Here is a 19,270-nt window from a genome sequence, read left to right as displayed (position 1 = left end):
GTCCACCTTCAGCCATGCCCCAGAGACAATCCACCCGGACCCACCGTCCAACCCTTTGTTTTTCTTGTTGTTGTTCAACTTTTTTAACCAGACAACACCAAGCGCTACAGTATTTAAAGTTTTTGTGAAATACCACAGCATTTTAGTCCAACTTTGACCGTCTGTTTGGCTCATTTCATCATTGATTAGCCATCACAATTTGCATTTACCAGTGACTTTTACCAAGCCACAGTAGTAGTAGGTTATGATGGCCTGGTTGTGTGTCACTCAGAAAACAGTCAGTGAATCAGAAGAGAGGAAACTATATTAAGATTGGTTTTTGGAATTTAAAACCAAAACAAATCAAAAGTTCAAATAAAACAATAAAATATGGGACCTTTAAATTTAATTTAATAAAACAAAAAATTAAAAGAACCATGAAAGTAAAAGTTGGATCCTTTTCTTTGATTATGAGTCAAACAATAAATAAGAGGAAGACCTCAGACAAGAGTCTTTTTTGCTTTGGTTAAAAATTTAAATAAAAAAGGAAAAGCAATTTCAAGTCAAGATTAATGAGTACATGAATAGGTACCAAGGTCACTGTGGTGGGTGCAGGAAAAACTGTTGTACAAAAAGGAGGAGTAGCTGTCCTTGTGAATAATCTCCACTGTCAAATTGCTCTGGTCAGCCTTCCTCTTAAGGAGCTGGAGAATACAACATTAGCTGCCCTTTTTCCCCCTTTTTTCAAAAACAGGAAGGCTATCGTGCTCAATGAGGCATCAACCTCCATTGGAGAGCTAATAGCTTGCATGAGGCGGAGTGTCTGGACTGTAAATCTACCAGCTCTCCATCAGCATGATTAACAGTGGTGGGGTAGGGCAGAAAAGCTCGGAAAGCAGTCACAGTGGGGCTTGAACTGTACTGGGAGGTTCAAACATTAGCAAAAATAGCATCACTTCCTACTCAGCCAGACCATCAGTGACCTTTAGCCTGCAGCGATTAGTTATCCTTCCTGCTGGTAATATTTTGTCAGCGGACGCCTTATGCAATAGGCATTATGCTATATACTACAATACCTTATACTGGATTAGAGATGGATTACATGGTGGATCATGCTTTACAGTGCAGTGGTGGAAAAAAAAAGGCAAGATAACATTGGGATAGGCTTTGGAGTTGTGTCTGTCTGTCTGTTGGGTGGGCCCTGGAAGAACCAGACAGTATATCACCCTCAGGGCCAGAGGCCGAGTGTGTTGACTTCATTGATAAATGAGATTTATCTCAAGGGTCAGCAGTGGACCTCCAGTAATACGTCGGACAGACACAGATTTCCTTACCGTTTGCACTTTCATCTCAACCAAAAAACACCTCTATTTACTTTCCTCCCGCTGCAGGTGTTCTACAAGCGGGCGGACATGGCCATCGGCTCCCTGACTATAAACGAAGAGCGCTCCGAGATTATTGACTTCTCGGTGCCGTTTGTGGAGACAGGGATCAGCGTGATGGTGGCCAGAAGTAACGGGACTGTCTCACCATCTGCCTTTTTAGGTGAGAAACATATGGCGGCGGATGTTTGTGCATATTATCTTATTCATTTTTTTATGTATTGTCTTTTGTATGCAGTTTGTTACTTTATTCAGCAGAATTTTCTAATTTTCTTGTAATATTTTCTTGTCTTCTGTATGATAGTCATGGTTTATTCTTTTTTTATTTCTTATATATTCTTAATAATCATTAATTCATCTTATTTTAATCAATGTTTTTTCCTTTTTATTTCATTTAATTTCTGGCCAGGGTCAGCAGATGAAAATGTTTCCTACATTTTTCTTTTTGTTGATCATTGTCCTTGACAAATTAATAAAGTGAAATATAAGCTGGATATAGGCTTTTGATTTGTGGGATAGTCTTTTCTTTTAGTTTGCCATCTTGAGAGTCTCAGTGTTTTTCCCCTGCTTGACTGTATCCTGTGTCCTCTGTCCCTGCAGAACCATACAGTCCGGCGGTTTGGGTGATGATGTTCGTCATGTGTCTGACTGTTGTGGCTATCACGGTCTTTGTCTTTGAATACTGCAGTCCAGTTGGGTACAACCGCAGCCTGGTCACAGCCAAAGGTGAGTGTGGCCTCCCTCCCCAGTCCATCTGCTGATCGTCCCTTTCCCACAACACCAGAGAAGAAGAGGCCGTGTGGTGGTGAAGCAGTAGCTGTTTTTGTTTTTGGTTTGTTTATAATTTAAGTGACACTTAAAGCAGTTGGTAGTTACGTGTCTATGAGAAAGAATAGAGACCTCTAGATTTGGATCTACCCTCTTTCAACAATCCTAACCGGGGCATGTGATGAAAAGCAAAGTGTACTCCAAAGTATCACCTCAGGTTTTCTTTTTCATTTTAAATTAGCACTAAATGTGCAGTTTGATACATTACAATACACGTTTTTTTGTTGTTTTTTTTTACTTTGTCATACAGATAAAGGCAGCAAATGAAAATGTCAATGGGGGTAAATTAATTCATTTTAATATGGGCACCCTGAAGTCCTACAAAGAGGTGCGATAAATACTGAAGTCTTAAAGGTCTCAGGGGGCTTTAGAGAACATGGGAGATCTAAGCCTATTTAGAGTGGCCACATATCGGATCAATGCCTGGAAAATTGAAATACTGCAGTTTCAATTCAAAGCCATGTGGTCAATAAAATATTTTATAATGGATGGAGAAAGGCCAACGGGGCTACGCTCATGGCTTGGCTTCTGTTCTTTGTTAGATGACTTTGTTCTCGTTGCACAATAAGGACATCATGAGTTATCTTCCATGCTACAAAGATACCTGCTTCACTGCAATTACGTGTTATTGTCTTCCACAAGCCATTTGACATTTGATTTAAAGTTAAGGATGTAAGGACTATTTATCGTAATGGCAACACTGATATATTCCAATTCGTATTGAAATGCTAATAAACAACACCAACAACCAATAACACTGCTGTCAGTCACCTGCATCTGGATCTAATTTTGTACCACTGTGTGGTGCTGACACTGAGAAAACTAGATCCATCTTTTGTCAAAATTTCAGCACCTTGACAAGTGAAACAGCTGTCTCCTGCAGCACTCAGTCAAACTTCAGTCTCACATCTAAACTACAATGTGTACAAAATAAATACAAAATAGAAAAGGAAAATACAGATGCGACGTTCTTGTTATAAAGATTACATCTTTTCTTTTTACATTGCTTTAGGTAATTTACATGAGATCAGATCAAAACTAAAAAGGAGAATGAATCGGCAGAACCTAAGAGACAAGAGACAAGCTCTTGCACTCGTACGAATAATATCAGTAGTGTGAGGTTAGGCTCCCAAAGACCAGGATGGTTACATGTGCAGACACGGGTCTGTTCTCGCTCTGTAAAGCCGCCTTGGGTACCTTGAAAGGCACTAAAAAAATCCAAGTTATTATTATTATTATAATTATTAAGCATCCCACATCAGTCCATGAAGTTTTTTAATTGAGTCGATTTATTATCTTCAAAACTTTTTCATGGAGGTGGTGGATGAAGAAATGTTTTTTGGATACGCAGCCCGTCGTTCTGGAAGGCAACGACAAACTACTTATTTTGTAATTCAGGTTGCATAGTCATTGCACTGGGGTGGAGTGTATTTCCTCAAACACTGTCCGCCATTGTATAGACTAAGTTTTGTCCACATTTAACTTCCGTCCACCCTAGATCCCGGAGGTCCCACCTTCACCATTGGGAAGTCAGTGTGGCTGCTATGGGGAATCGTCTTCAACAACTCGGTCCCCATCGAGAATCCAAAGGGGACCACCAGTAAGATCATGGTCCTGGTGTGGGCTTTCTTCGCTGTCATCTTCCTGGCTTCCTACACAGCCAACCTGGCAGCCTTCATGATCCAGGAGCAATACATCGACACCGTCTCTGGACTGAGTGACAAAAAGGTACAGGGCTCCGTCGCTGTCATTGACAGTCCCTGTGTGTGTGTGTCATCAGGCGTGTTGCTGTGTTTGATGTACAGCTTAGGAAAAACACAGAGTGGTCTATTTCAGGTGTGTAAACAGTGTGTGGGGCAGAGCTATGAAAGGCAAATATCCAGAAGTGGCAATGTCATGGCTGTGACTTCTCACTTTCCCCACAAAATATATGAGAGTTCATAGACTAAGTGGTGAAATTGAATTATATCCCCAAACTCTTTAAACGGGGATGTCTGTGAGAAGACTATGAAATGTAATGCACAAGTGGATTTTCTGGGCAGACAGTGTTCATAATTTCTGGTTTCATCTTATGCATATTTGTCTGGCCTATGTTTTATACGAGTATTGACAAGGAAATCCATGTTAAACCGTCAGCACAAGAAATGATTTGTAGACTCTTTGCTCACAGGCAACTGAAGGGATTAAGGAGGCATTTGAGGAAAAGACCAAGCTGTCCACTGCTCATTATGATTCTGGCAAAGTCATTTACAATTCTTGTCTCATTATACATTAACTCTGCTATGCAGAGAAAGAAACAGAGCCATTTTGACAGGCAGGCCATAGATTATTGAACAGCATTCTGCGTGGCAGCATGGGGGGAATGGAGGGTTGAATTGCTGTTTGTCCAGCTGTGCTGAACCCCTCAGGTTAAGTAAATGTAAATGAGGTACAAGATGAAGCCACAGAAAGTGACCTTGTATCAGAGGAGACAGTGATGGAGGCGAGCAAAGCTCCTCTAAGGACACCGCGCTGGGTTAAGGTGGATGATTACCTCTTCCCTACAGAATAGACGCTTCACTTATCAAGAAAGTCCTTGTGATGGGTAACACATCATTTTAACTCTGACATCGCCCGCCCTCCTTCAATCCACTCGTGCTGTCTGACACACTGCTGCTCTGTCCTGTGTATCAGTAGGAGGTATTGCGGAGACTGCTTCCCTGACTATGCTGTCAACATAAAGCTTGGTAGCTCAATGTGAGCCGGCCGTATGGAAATGTCCTCACCAGAAAAGCAACAGCATGTGCCATGCGGTCAAACATTTTAAGTGACGGATGTTTACATTTTTCCTGACAAGAGACCTCTTGCAGTCTTGTGAAATAATCACTGTTCCCTCTCAGGACACCAAGGTCAAAATAGCAGGATGCCTTTGTAGCACTGCAAAACCTCTCAGAAGAGAGGTTGTAGCAGCTGTTTGGCCGTTCAAAGTATCTTGACACCACATCTTGGCATCTTGTTTCCTTTCTGCAGTAGACATGTCTTTTAACCATTACCACTATCAACAAATAGTTCTATCTGCCTAAATCCACTTATTTGTTGTTGTTGTTTTAAATAAAAACTAAGCATTTTTACTTTTCCAACACAGGTTGTTGTTTCTCACAGGACACATTTGTAAGAGGCAAAGCAAAATAAATATGCTCGCTGATGCAGTAAGCGATATGTCCCGAAGCAATCCTTCACATTTTCCGTTAGTGCTACTGCACTGTTCACCATACAAAATAACATTGGTAAAAACAAGGCTTATAGTAAATGGATTTGAACTGCGATTTTCTCACGTAGGTATATGACAACGTAACAGCGTTTGATCTACTCCCCAAATTTCCGTTCGGTTGGACGCCTGTAGACAGGTTGACAGATTTTCCCCCTGAGAATCTCCTCGAATTTGTTTTGTCCGTTACATCAGCCTTCAGAAACTCCTGCAGGTTAGACTGAGCTACCACTCTGACTGCTGAAGACTAACTACAGGTGGACTTGAAAACCCCAAGCTGGCGACATTACGGCTACAAACATCCCATAGCGCAATGCACTATAAAAGACCATAGTTAAACTTGTACTTCTTTTCCTCAGAATATCTGATGTAAGATTTTTCAAACCTAATTTAGAGAGAAAAAAAAATTGGGTCAATACGTTATCCTCTCTCTCCAGAGCAGTAGAGAAATCTCAGCGTAGTTTTTTCTCCGTTCATTGGGCTCAGGCGCTCAACTAACTCTTATGAGTCTTTTTTCACTCTTGTGTTCCCAGTACTTTGCAGTGTTGTTCCTTTGTAGTTCTTGGCTTGGCCCTACGCTGTAACTCTAAAACCGCCCCTTCTATCTATTCTTCACATAAACCTACCATTAACTTGACCTTGATAGATTGCTCAAGGTTTGATATCAGAATGCCTTCACTAATGTACTGTGAAAATATTTGCATAAGGTTAATGAAAAAGTACAATTTTGTCGACTGCATTTCCACCCTGTCCCACTTCCTGTCCTCACAGCTAATTAAATGCATATAATACTGCCAAAAGCAAAAAAAAAAAAAAGGATAAAATGAGAAGTTCATTCATACTTCTTACTGCAGACAAGAAAAGCATTAAGGAGGTGTGGATCAGGACACGGTGTCCTCGACACTCGAGTTCATTCCTGATTGTCAGGTCTTTGAATTGTGGAGTTAGATGTGTAAATGAACAGAACAAAAGGGCCAGTGGGATAACTCGCTCAAAAGCACTTGGGAGTTAAAGGCAGAAATCCTAAAAATACTGAGGTGGTAAGTTTCAGCGTATTAGTAAGATAGCGCTCTTTATCTGGCCGTACAGCTACATGACACTTTTAAATGACAGAGAAGAGTTCTGTGATGAATCAGGGTGACGATGATAACTTTTTAGTTTACATATTATTGTTGGAAAAAATATATACAATTTCTATTTAAAAGATATGCAATCAATCGATATCACAGATCATTTTTGTCTTCATCAATCCTCATTCTTCCTCTTTTGACAGTTTCAAAAGCCACAGGAGCAGTACCCTCCGTTCCGCTTTGGTACGGTCCCAAATGGCAGCACAGAGCGCAACATAAGGAGTAACTACCCCGAGATGCACTCCCACATGGTCAAATACAACCAGAAGGGAGTAGAGGATGCCCTTAACAGCCTCAAAACAGGGTAGGCGTCTGCCAAGGATCGTAAAAAAAAAATATATATATATATATATATATATATATATATATATACACACAGAAGAATTCAGAGGCAAAGCAGAGCCAAACAATTAAATAATGGCCATTTAAGTAACAATCCTTTTCTTTACCCTTCAAGGAAACTGGATGCCTTTATCTATGATGCTGCTGTGCTGAATTACATGGCTGGCAAAGATGAGGGCTGCAAGCTGGTGACCATTGGCAGTGGTAAAGTGTTTGCTACCACTGGTTATGGCATCGCCCTGCAGAAGGATTCACGCTGGAAACGACCCATCGACCTGGCCCTGCTTCAGTTCCTGGCTGATGGTAATTTTTTTTTTAACATATACACTGCAAGATGCTGAGATTCAGAGAATATTACCAATAACGCTATGATAACTGCATCTGCACCTTTTCCATGAACCTGAATGGGAATACCGGCATGATAAAATAAAGGCTGCCATAAAAAAAAATAAAAAAAATTTCAGGGAGGAAATGTGTATGAACAGTCTGCAAAATGTTACTATCGTAAAATGTATACGAATTCCTGTCAATAAAACCTCATTTCAAGAGCTGATTTAAAATGTGAGCCTTATCCTGCTAACCTGAGCACCTCAGGCAAGTCATTTTGAAGCCTCTGGCAAAAGCCTGGTCACCTTTGGCAGGGATATGCAATACATGGTAAGAGGGATAATACAGCCCATTGCATAAGATGTCAAGAGGCCGTACATCATACTGTGATTTTATAATTCCTTACTGGAGACTGTCTGTGTGTGATTCAGACAGAAACTCTGGTGACAAAGGGTTAGGCAACGGCTGGAATACACACACACACACACACAAAAAACGAATTATTAGAAAAATATTTACTATTCACGTGGGATCAGGACGGTGGGTTGCAAGTGATATCTGAGGTTTTACAAGACAATAAAAAAACAAAACAATTTGTGGTTCATAAGGTTTTCCAAACTTGTCTCTCATCTTGGCTTTTTTTGCATGTGACGTATTAGATGATTTTATCTCTACATTGATCTGGTCACCACTGGTACATACAGTATATAACTGGTGACAAGAAGTCACAAGTAGACATACAACAGCTTAGTTTTACAGCGTCACAATCTAAAACGGTGTGAGCCATTGCCTTATGCAGGTTTTGTGTGCAAATTTGTTGTAGCTATTACTTGCTTTTCTTCTTTCAGAAGAACAGCTGCTGTTGATTTAAAATTAAATAATAAGCGATCAGGATGGATTTTGGATTCGCTAAGTAACAAACAGAAGAAGCGTACAAACGTTAAGAGTTGTGTCAGGTGTGCTGGTCATTTGAGACAATTTTATAATCCCATGCAAATGCATCTCATGAGAGGTCGCAAAGTGTTCAATTACTCAATTAAAACTCCCCAAATTATACTACTGTTATGCAAATTCTGTGTTTCTCTGCTCACAGGTGACACACAAAAGCTCCAGACCGTCTGGCTCACAGGCATCTGCCGTAATGAGAAGAAAGAGGTGATGAGCAGTAAGCTGGACATTGACAATATGGCAGGAGTCTTCTACATGCTCCTCGTGGCCATGGGCCTGAGCCTGCTGGTTTTTGCTTGGGAACATCTGCTCTACTGGAAACTACGACATTCAGTCCGCAAATCAGAGCGCCTGGACTTCCTCCTGGCTATCAGTAGAGTAAGTTATCCTAACACATAGAAAACTACACCACCACAATATGTAGGTTATTATCTACATGCAATATTTAAATATTGGTTCAATTAAATTTAAAGGGATAGTTGGGGTTATTTGACATGGGGTTGTGTGAGGTAGTCATGTATTAGTCAGTGTATTACCTGCAGTAGATTCAGATCAACGCGCTGCCAGTAAGGAGAGGTGGCACACAGGCTGAGCGACGCGCTGCTGTGCACGCGCCCCGAAACAATCCAATATCCGTTGAAGTGTACGCTTCATTTAGGAATATTTTCAGCGCTTTATCTTCCCATCAAAACAAAGTCAAGTTTGGTTCTTTCTGAGTCACTCAGTTGACCCCCCGGCTGCGTAGTGATACAAGTGTGCGTTGTAGGTGCGCTTGTGTGTAGGAATCCGGTAGTTCAGCAGTTTTTGAAAAATGTAGTACCAAAGGAAAGTGCTGTTTTGACGGGAAGATAATGGGCAGAAAATACTCTACATGAAGCGTACGTTTAATATTGGATTGTTTCGGTGGGCGCACACATTTTTTTCTGCTGACCCCCGTGCACAGCAACACATAGCTCTGTCAGTGTTCAGTGCTCCCTGCCGCTTTTCCTAACCGGCAGCGTGCTGATCCGGATCTACTGCTGGTAACACACCGACTATGCATGACTACCTCCCACAACCCCGCGTCAAATAACCCCCACTTTTAAGAGGTAACTGCAGCAACATGTTGCTGGTTATGCACTATCAATATTTTCAAAGGTTAAGTAATCTAAATGCAGCAAACATTTTCCAGACAGAAGTTGCAGAGAATGTAATAGTCAGGCCTTGCTGCATGAGCAAATGCAGTTATAAAGGCTGCCTTCTCTTTAGGAATACTGGCGATGCAGTGACTCAAATCAGTATACAACCAGAACAGCTCAAGGGCAGCAACTGTAAAAAGATAGATAGTAAAATAAAATTAATTTAAAGCAGTAAAAAGACTTGGTGAAATATTGTGTTGGTTGTCATTCCTGAGAAATTGAATTTAAAATGCCCCATTAAAAGGCCTTCATCTGTGTGTGGACAGTCGTCACAGGTGAGATTAAGTATTCCGAACTGATACACGATTTGAAAGTAAAATAAAGCAGGCGGGATAAAACTGGAGAAACAGATATGGTAAGTGCATGATCAGCAGCCCATTTTTATGCTTGGGCTGCATTTCAAACACAGCAACACAAACATAAAGAAACAACAATGAATTTTTTTCCTGCAAAGACAGTTTTCCATATAATTAATCTGAAGTTAATAGAAATTCTATAGAAATTGAATAAAATGAATCACAGTGAGTGTAGAAAAACATGACTGAAAACCTTCGGCAGTTCAGTAGTTCCTGGGGTTCATTCTGTTATCTGATGACGTTTAAATATAGTGATTTAAACCTTTCGTGTGTCTGCAGGGCATCTACAGCTGCTTCAATGGAGTAGAGCACACTGACCGCAACGGGAGCATGCCGAGTCCAGACGTCACTACCAACTATACGCAAGCTAATATGCTAAAGATGCTGAAGACAGCCAAGGACATGGTGTCCTCGGCCAGAGTGGAGAACTCTCTGGACAATGCCACCAAAACAATAGAGAACTGGAGCAGGCGCGGGGGCGACAATGTGCGGGCTGGCCTGCCACCCAGGGTGACGACCACAGACATGACCCACGGCCGTCTACCCTACATCTCCAGCATCACTGACAACCACTCGCCGTACCCTCAGAGGGCCCTCACGCCGACGTTCCCGCTTCATTATGGTGACACCTCCACCCAGCCCCTCCTCGACAAGCCGCGCGTGGTGACCCGGCCCACCCCGCTCCGCTACACGCTGCCCGCCCGCAGCAGTCAGCACGTCTTAGAGAGGACTCTGCCCATCTCCAGCCTCAGTAGTCCTCACATCGCCATGAGGGACCCCGCTCCCTCGGGTACACCTACCCCGCACCACAGCAGCAGGCTGTATGTGGAGAACCAGGCCCGGCACCCCACGTCCCCTTTTGTTCCTTACAGGGAGTTTCAGGTGCCTGATATCTACGTGGAGCACAGAGGACCGCTGAGGAGGAAGTTTAGCTACCCGCCTGACTGTGTGAGCCGGAGGAGAAGGTCGCACAGCTATGTGTTCGATGCTGCAGACCCCAGAGTGAGGGCTGACTATGATGAACCTCGATCCTGCCTTGCTGAGTTGAGGGCCAATCATCTCCTGAGCAACCACGCCTCTGATGCTGCTGCTGCCATGGCCTGCACTGCGAGACACTACCCAGGCGGTAGCACCAGCTGCAGCTCCTGTATGAAGTCTTACCTGGAACCGGAAATGGATGATATACCACTCCTGGGGAAGGACAAACTCAACCGACGAGCCTCATTCCTCAGAGCCACATGGGGCAACGATAGGATCCATCAGGTGGATGAAACAAAGCCCTCCACGTCCACATCTGCCTCCACCCGCGTAAACATGCCTGACCTGTTTCCACGGGTGGTAGTGGCCAACCCAAAGCCCCACAAGCTATACGGCAGTTTGGGGCACAACCTGTCCTGCTATCCCTTGGCTGCTGAGCCGGCCTACTTGGACCCAGCCCACATGGGCTCCTACCCCTACAAGCAAAAGCTCAAGTACTCTGAATCCACCCGGCTGCCCTCATACAGGGAAGCCATCCTGCAGAATGCCGCAGCCCTGCGCCGCTCCTCCTCCACAGTGGTGCACAGACACTACTCCACCTACCTAAACTCGTACACAGACTTACCAGTGTATGTGGGGCCGCTGGCCCAGGGACCATCCCAGTTGTATGACGGTTCCAAGGACATGTGCCACTTGTTTCCGTGTACAAGCCACTGCCCAGATAATGCAGCGATGCTGCCTCGTATGAGTGACAGGCAGGTGGTGTACCACAACAATATGTTTGGGGCCTACGAGGGCACAGGAAAGAGGGAAGACCCAGGCCCTGGGAGCAGAGAGCGGAGGCAGGTGTTGGTGGCGCGGAGAGTCAACAGTCCCTATGTGCCAAAGCCCTGGGGCAGGGTATCCAGCCTGGAGTCTGAGGTCTGAGCCACCATCCTAACTGGACTCTCAGACTGAGCCCTTCTGAGGAGGGGAACGCCCTGGGGGTTATCTCCTCGGCCTCTGGTTAAAGCAAAAATTAAACTCTACACCAATAGTGTATTTGAGAGTGCTGACTCTCAATTATCAGTGCAATAATATCTTAGGCAGCAAAATGTAAAGGAGAACACACTGACAAGCAAACTACTGCTGGGACTTTGTAAGCCAAACTTAAAATACTAAAAAAAGAAAAGGCAATGTTGAAAAGTATTTAATACATAAGAATTTAACCTGTTGATTGTTATTTAAAGGATTTTTAAATGCTGTGTTGCTATGTGAAAGAATTCTGGGAGACAATATACTGTAGCCTCTCAATCTGATTACAACTTGAGATATTTCTTTTTGTCATTTTTTTCAAGCTCATTTCAGTATCCACCATTTCACCCGAGAGATCAATTATTAAGATAATTTTGTGATCAAAGCACTGACGTATCTGAATTTTCTAAGTCCACGACCTTGGGTGCAAAGTTGTTCTGAGGTTTTCTGCTCCATCGGTCATTGATGTAATTTACTGGGATTTTAAAAAGGGAAAACCATAAAAAAAAAATATCATGTGTATTTCCATTGTTACACTACCCTTTAATAAAGAACAAGGTCATCTCAAGGGCCCTTTGGAATCATCTGTCATCTCAATCTGTATGTTAAACATGCTCTCACATTGTACAGCGATATAGTAAATGTGACTCACAGTCTGTTATTTCAGTCTGCCAACTCACACAGAACAGATGATTATGTGAATACAGTTTATGTAAAGTTGATAGTGAATGTGCAAGTTCTGACCTTGGGCACTGTGCGCTCAAACAAAGTGCCACCCAGCCACTGTGCGACTTGGAACAGTCTACAGTGAACCGGGGTAGAGAAAATGACAGCTATGCAGCAGGTAATTTATAACTTATGAATATTAAAATCAAAAATTAATGGTCTGAATCAGAAAGGAGGATCTTATGAAATGTTAGTATTGACAAGCTGCAGATGATCATCAGAACATGGATGTGACCTTCAGATTGGAAGCGAGTGCAGCTGAGTAAACCATAAAACAAACTTGGCGGTTTCGATGCAATTACGATATGAATGAAAAGTGAAATTAAGCGGTCACAAAAACACACTGATACTGATACGGGTTCAGACGTTCCCCTTCTGCATAGGATTAGGCTGAGGAAATGTGAAATAGGTCACAAAATAATTGCTATACGCCAGACTTTTGTCCAAGAGAACTGTCATGTTTCCTTCCCTGAAGTGATCCACAAAGATCAGTTCAGTGAAAGAGCAACAGCACATAACACTCCTCACAATGATAACACTCACACATCAGTATTCATATTCCATCACAGCACAAAGCAAGAGCAATAAAGCACCACAATGTATGTGCCAAGCAAGATAGGTACTTCAGCCACCACAAGAAAATTAATTTACAATTAATAGCAAAAACCAAACATATTACACATACATACCAGCAGCAAAGGAGCTCGAACTGACAGCCAGCAGGCACCAAATAATCAACCAGAAAGCAGCAAATTCCACCAGCGGCAGCAGTGTCTGCAGCCAAATGTCTCAGCAACAGAAACAGTGACTGAATGGAGCCAAGACAAACTCACAATACACATGTTAACACCAGCTGTGAAAGTGAATGGGTGATTGATGAGCGACAGCTGACAGTCAACCAAACAGTTCCAGGCCGCATGCACACAAACATTTGCTTCAGACTTCAACGGGCATTATTATGAAGAACTCCGAATAATGACCAAATGTTACTGAAACTAATTACGTGAGCTGGTTCCGTGCATCAAACACTTGGATTGCACCCTTTGAGACAACATGCAGTATTAGCCCTCGCCTCAGGGCCGGTTACAACAGAAGACAACAACAAACTGGAGGGTGATCACAATGCAGGACTAACACAGCCCCCTAACACTCAGTCCTCACTCAAAATCACAGCAATAATAAACAGCATTAAAATGTCATAATAAACACGTCAAACCACAGCCAGAGGAGAACGGGTTCACTCACAACAACGAATCAATTCATGCCACTGCGAGTCTCGGCGTAAAAGGAGAGGGCAGCAACACAACAGCAACAAAAACAAACAGCAGTGCTGGCAGCCATATTTACAAGCACATGAACACTGACAGAAAAGAGCCAAGATTATGTCCCGATTCCATATTACACAATAACTGTATACATTATATACCAATATTTATAGTATACTGTAGTTTTAACGATAATATACAAGGAATCAACAAACTTTACTGTTTCATTCTAACAGAATGTGCCATCAATTTTGAAATGCCACTGACAATTTCACTTTATATTTTGTTTTCCTGTCTAAGTATTATCTGCAATTTATATATCTTAATGTGATAATACATATATATATATATATATTTGTGTGTGTGTGTGTGTGTGTGTATGTGTGTGTGTGAAATACATGTAAATATACATATGTGTATATCATTTACATGCATTTGTTATTCAAAACCCCCAGCAAGCAGTATGGAATTGAGACACACCTATAAATATATGTATATATATATATATATATATATATATATATTATATATATATATATATATATATATATATATATATAAGCATGTTAAGACAACCAGCCTAAACTTACTTTTCTAAAAGTAGAGTGAAGTCATCAGGGAAGTCATCAGAGGAATCAGTGATGCGATATAATAGAAAACTATTCTGTGAATAGGAAAGACAAGACTGATTTCACAACATTAAAGCCAACATTCAATATTACATTAAGCTTCCAGACCAGAGTCAAGGAAACCTACAGCACACAGCTGCACAACTAGCAGTGCACACAGCCACATTTCCAAGCACATACACAGAACCTGAACAAAGTCAAGATATAAACGCAACACTATGCATGTGGAGCACAAGCAGCCCCTGCTGAAGTTAAACAGTGACTGACAGTTCATTTTGGGGAGAACCAGCGTGGTTCCAAGATGGACAGGAAACCACTTCCAGCTTGTTGTAGCTAGGGTGAGAGAAAAAGGCAATGGTCACAAGGCTGGCAGCAGCAGCAGCAGGGATCTCTCCAAAGCACCTGTATTACTCCACCAAAAGCTGTAACAGCACAGCATAATGGGATTGTTGAGAGGCATGCTTCTTCATCAAAAGCGACACGAGCCAAATGCTAACATACCAAAACAATGGGTGTTGCACGGACAGCTTAAAAGGACCACCTTGTTATTAGTGTGTGTTGTGTTGTGGGGTGTAGAGCCATGTGTGAGTGCAGCAGCGACTCCAGTAATCTGGACGTCTAGACTAGTTCACAGGCTCCCTAAATTAACATTTACTATTTTCTGAAAAAAAGAAGTTCAGCTATTGCCACTGTAGTCTTACATAGCCAGAACTATCTCCACAGCACTGTGTCAGCGCTGGAGGGCTGCATGCCTTATTTTTTTATAGATGTAACCCAAACACTGTGATACCATAGTATTTAAACCAGAAATTTCAAAAACCTGTGATTTCTGTGTAAAGAGATTTGTGGCACTAGAGGATCAGCTGTACGAAAAAGACCAAAGTTTTGACCAGATAGCGTCAGGTGAGGTCTTAGTGGTCTACAGACTGACTTACACACCAGCCGGCTGTGGAAATATGAATGAAAACCAATAGGGATGACATGGCCTGGAATTATTTACCAAGTTTATCAGTACCTCCCAGCTGTATATGAAAATGAGTCCCTTATAATATCATTAATTAATCATTAAACACACCCTGGACCGAGATAAGCAGCAGTAAATGGGTGGATGGATTAACCAATTAAAAAATAACAAATTAATTTAAGTTCGATACAGACTAGGCTGGAAAAAAAGCCACATATGTAAATGAAAGGTAAGACTCTAATACTTTCATCGCTAGCAGTGTTTAGAGTGGAAATACAGTTAAAGTTCCCGTGCAACATCGACACTTTATTGTATCAACTTTGTACATTAGTTTACTTATGGCTCCAGCTAAGTGTTTATAATTGTAACGACAAAATGAAATTAGGTTGGTCTCCCTCTGCCAACTTCATGGCAACAAACTCACCAAAATATCAGAACGGAGGAAAAATTGCAGTTGAAATAATGAGATTTAGCAGTGATTAATAAAACAATTTGTTAGATGAGGCCCCTATCCTCCATCTTGTGGCCCTGTCTTAAAATCTGTTATCGTTTGTTTTAAGGGGACAACTTTGGCTATATTTTTCCATATAGAGGAAATGAAAGAATGCAACCCACAATTGTTTTCAGCATCAACACATAAAACGAGTTTTTAATGATCAATTGAGAGTTCAGGGTGTAAAACGTATAGTGCAAATACCCATCATTATTTTTTCACACAAAGATGTTAAATTTACTTTCATAGAAAACTCAGTTGAGAAGCTGTTGCCGGTTCATTTTTGCTGAAGAAATGAATTAAATGATAAACCAATTATCAAAATTGTTGCCATGTCAGCTCTATAGTTCTGGTTAGCTTCAGGGTGCCTAAGGGAAATAATGAAACTGCCAAGTATAATGGGACCCAATAATTATTTTTTCCCAAGGCCACTTAGAAGGTTAATCCAGCCATGGTCTAACAGTATCACATACACTCTGTTTCAGTGTGTTTCAGCTCTTCAGTGAGTGAAAATACTCTATTCAAACCCTCCAGACTCCATGTTTTTTAAATGGCTGCATTGTTCCATCAATAGATATTATAAACAAACTTTGGGAACTCCACTCACTTCAAACATATTTGACTGCAGAGCAAGTTTGCACTCACTGGCCCATCAGTGGGTCAGAAAGGTCAAAGACGTAAACAATAAACTTTTAAAATCTGCAGATTAAATTTTGATGCAACCTCTACGGGGAGCTGTTATGAAACTTGCTGGCGAACACACTTTAAAACCCTGGCAAAAAAACTTTAAGAACTCATTTTATTTCAATGAGACAAATATTTACACCAATTCCAAGACTGTGAGCCAAACTCAATTCTTAATCTTTAAAAATCACAAGTAGTGGGGAGCAAAAGCTTAGTCACAAATCCAGGCAGAGAAGCTGTAAACTCTTCTGTCACATTAATTATCTTTCTTGTAGTGTTTGTGATGTTACAGCTCACAGTGCTTGATGCAACACAACTGCCCTTTCAAAACATAAAATAAAGATATATACTACTGCATTACTCATATATTCTCCTAATGATTTATAGGGATTATAAGTATTTTAAACTGCCTTTATGGATCAAGAAGGGTTGCCAGTTAAGGCTATAGTCAAGTGCATTTTATTCATAGTCTCAAAGAACATTACATACAGGAGAGAAACAATGTGCTTTACATGTTGAATATCTAAAGACATTATAGAGATGTGTATCTCTCAAAAGACAACACTGTAAATTGCTCTACTATGGTTCCTACTTATCCAGTGAAATAACCCAACATCCAGTGGATGGATTGCCACAAAACGTCGTACATAGGTGCATATCCGGATAAATTGTGATCCTCTCATTTCTCATGAAGCACAAACATTAATATACATGTTTGGTTTCTGTCTAAATACCTGCAAATTCCTTTTAATTGTACCTGTTGCTAACCAGCTATCCATTTTGATACTCCAGTTTTTGCCATGGATGTGATCTTTTATTGCACAATCAGACTGAGATAGCAAACAAGTATACAAAGTGGTCTGGCCAGCGGTGACATAAAAGTTGCTATGATTGGCTTATCACACTGATAGGATAATAAAAGAATGTTTGATGTTACTAAAGATCATTTTGTTTTAAAACATTTCAAAAAACATGATTTATATTTTTATCTTCATTATAATTTCAAAAATCGTACTGTTTTTCAAATGATTTGTCAGCCCACTTGCAATACCTTTGCGGCCCACCAGTGGGCCCTGGCCCACAGGTTTGGAACTACTGCTCTAGTCCCTCGCAAATTCTCCAAAATTGCCTCAAAGGAATGAAAACAAGTAGTGTTCATGGTGTGTATACTACACTAACAATCACACAATGCAACGCTCCATATTTTTATAGATGCAAGAATTTACATCAATTTCAGGAAACAAGGGCAACATTTCAAGGTCAAACTGACTCTTGGCAAATGGGTGGAGCAGGGGTCTAGGGGTTAAGATACATACTATATGACCTCAACATCCCCTGGTATGATTCTGACCATTGCTGTGTAGTGTATTACACCCACCCCCCATATTTTCTCCTACTTCTCAGTATCTGTAGTATCAATATCCAATAAAGAAAAATGTCAAAAAAATAATCTTAAAAATAAACAGGTAGCTTTATGTACAACCTAATCTTAGCATCCACTTTGTGAAATTAATGCAAGGTTGACAAATCAGAACACAGAACCATTTGACTGAATTCAATCTTGTAACTTGTTTTAAGAGTTTTCATACTTCCTTCATGCTGTGCTGCAAAAGCAAGCCCACTCTTATTATTGCAGTTATTACTGTACATTTGCTAATAGCTGTGTTTGCAGCTTCTCTGCTGGTTCTACAGCACACTTCAACAATATGGACCCTACCAAAATTGGATATAAGACGACAGATATCCAGGGATTGCATTTCCTGTGTAACTATCCATCCTTTCTTTTCCAAGGACAAGCTGACTTTTGATATCATTTCAAGGTCTTTCTGGGTTAAATGCTTTGTGTAGCTCCATCTCAGTATGGTGCACTCACCAAGTGGAGCCTCTCACTGATCTCACTGACTGATGAGCACTTTTCACTGAAGCTCAGCATCATATAGAAATGTGACTCCTAATTGGACAAAGAAAGATTAATGCCACAAGAACTTAATAAGTGTGAGAACTGACTCTCAGCTGAATAAACTAATTTCTGGTACCCTGAAGTAAATGGCTGTAGATGAATATATGAACTCTTTCACTGTGCCCACTGACCAGACCAATCTTCATTAATTTCACACAGTAATTAATGAGTAATTCTGTGATCTGTGTGCTCTGTAACGTGACAAATCCATTCCCTCGCACTCCTCTTTGAAATGTATCACTTCATAGAAGGTGAGCATACAAAGACAAGCCATGCAAGACATTTCATTTCCCAATTTTAACACAAATACTTGACAAGATTATATCTAGGGTCTGGGAATCCTTTATGAATATGATTTCACTCTCGATTCCCTCGGCATATTGAAAATATTAAAATCATAGAAAGTCAGAGGTATATCTGAGCTGCTGATGTACAAGTCCACTAAAAGCCTTAGGCGTTCACTTTGGAAGGTTTTTGAAAAAAGATGGAATCTAACTTCCCATCAGAATGAACAATTCATTTTCGACGCCGCCAGCCTGAAACGGGCTGAATTATTGTCATTCTTCTCATCAGCCGAGATGACCTGCAAATCAAACAGTCTTGTCAAACCGACTCTTCGTCATGTTTATCAAACATGTATGCTGATTTAATGAATGTTATTTTTCACAACAACCTTAACAGCTGCATTGATTCTAGGCACACTTGTTGCCACTTACTGTGGCACTTGTTTTTCTCATTTTGCGCAGGAACATGGGGTCCCCATTTTTAATCCCACCTACAAAGATTTGATTGGTTTGGTTGTTTTTCCAACAGGGAAAAACAGTGTTCAATGATCACAGC

The 19,270-nt window shown here is 41.1% G+C and overlaps 1 protein-coding gene across 1 annotated transcript in view; it reads left to right on the top strand.

Annotated features, from left to right (window-relative positions):
• Window positions 1–12,290, top strand: part of grin2ca (glutamate receptor, ionotropic, N-methyl D-aspartate 2Ca) — a 66,223-nt gene extending 53,933 nt beyond the window's left edge. Inside the window, exons 7-13 of the mRNA XM_056401625.1 lie at window positions 1,371–1,524; window positions 1,962–2,087; window positions 3,688–3,917; window positions 6,710–6,870; window positions 7,024–7,211; window positions 8,329–8,561; window positions 9,997–12,290. Of these exons, the coding sequence (XP_056257600.1) occupies window positions 1,371–1,524; window positions 1,962–2,087; window positions 3,688–3,917; window positions 6,710–6,870; window positions 7,024–7,211; window positions 8,329–8,561; window positions 9,997–11,622 (2,718 nt within the window). The 3' untranslated portion in view covers window positions 11,623–12,290. The remainder of the gene's footprint in view (window positions 1–1,370; window positions 1,525–1,961; window positions 2,088–3,687; window positions 3,918–6,709; window positions 6,871–7,023; window positions 7,212–8,328; window positions 8,562–9,996) is intronic.
• The last annotated feature ends 6,980 nt before the right edge of the window (window positions 12,291–19,270 follow it).

This window comes from Seriola aureovittata, chromosome 17 (assembly GCF_021018895.1).
Source record: "Seriola aureovittata isolate HTS-2021-v1 ecotype China chromosome 17, ASM2101889v1, whole genome shotgun sequence".
NCBI lineage: Eukaryota > Metazoa > Chordata > Actinopteri > Carangiformes > Carangidae > Seriola > Seriola aureovittata.
The sequence above is the reverse complement of the archived record's forward strand: the minus strand, read 5'-3'. Positions and strand labels throughout refer to the sequence as shown.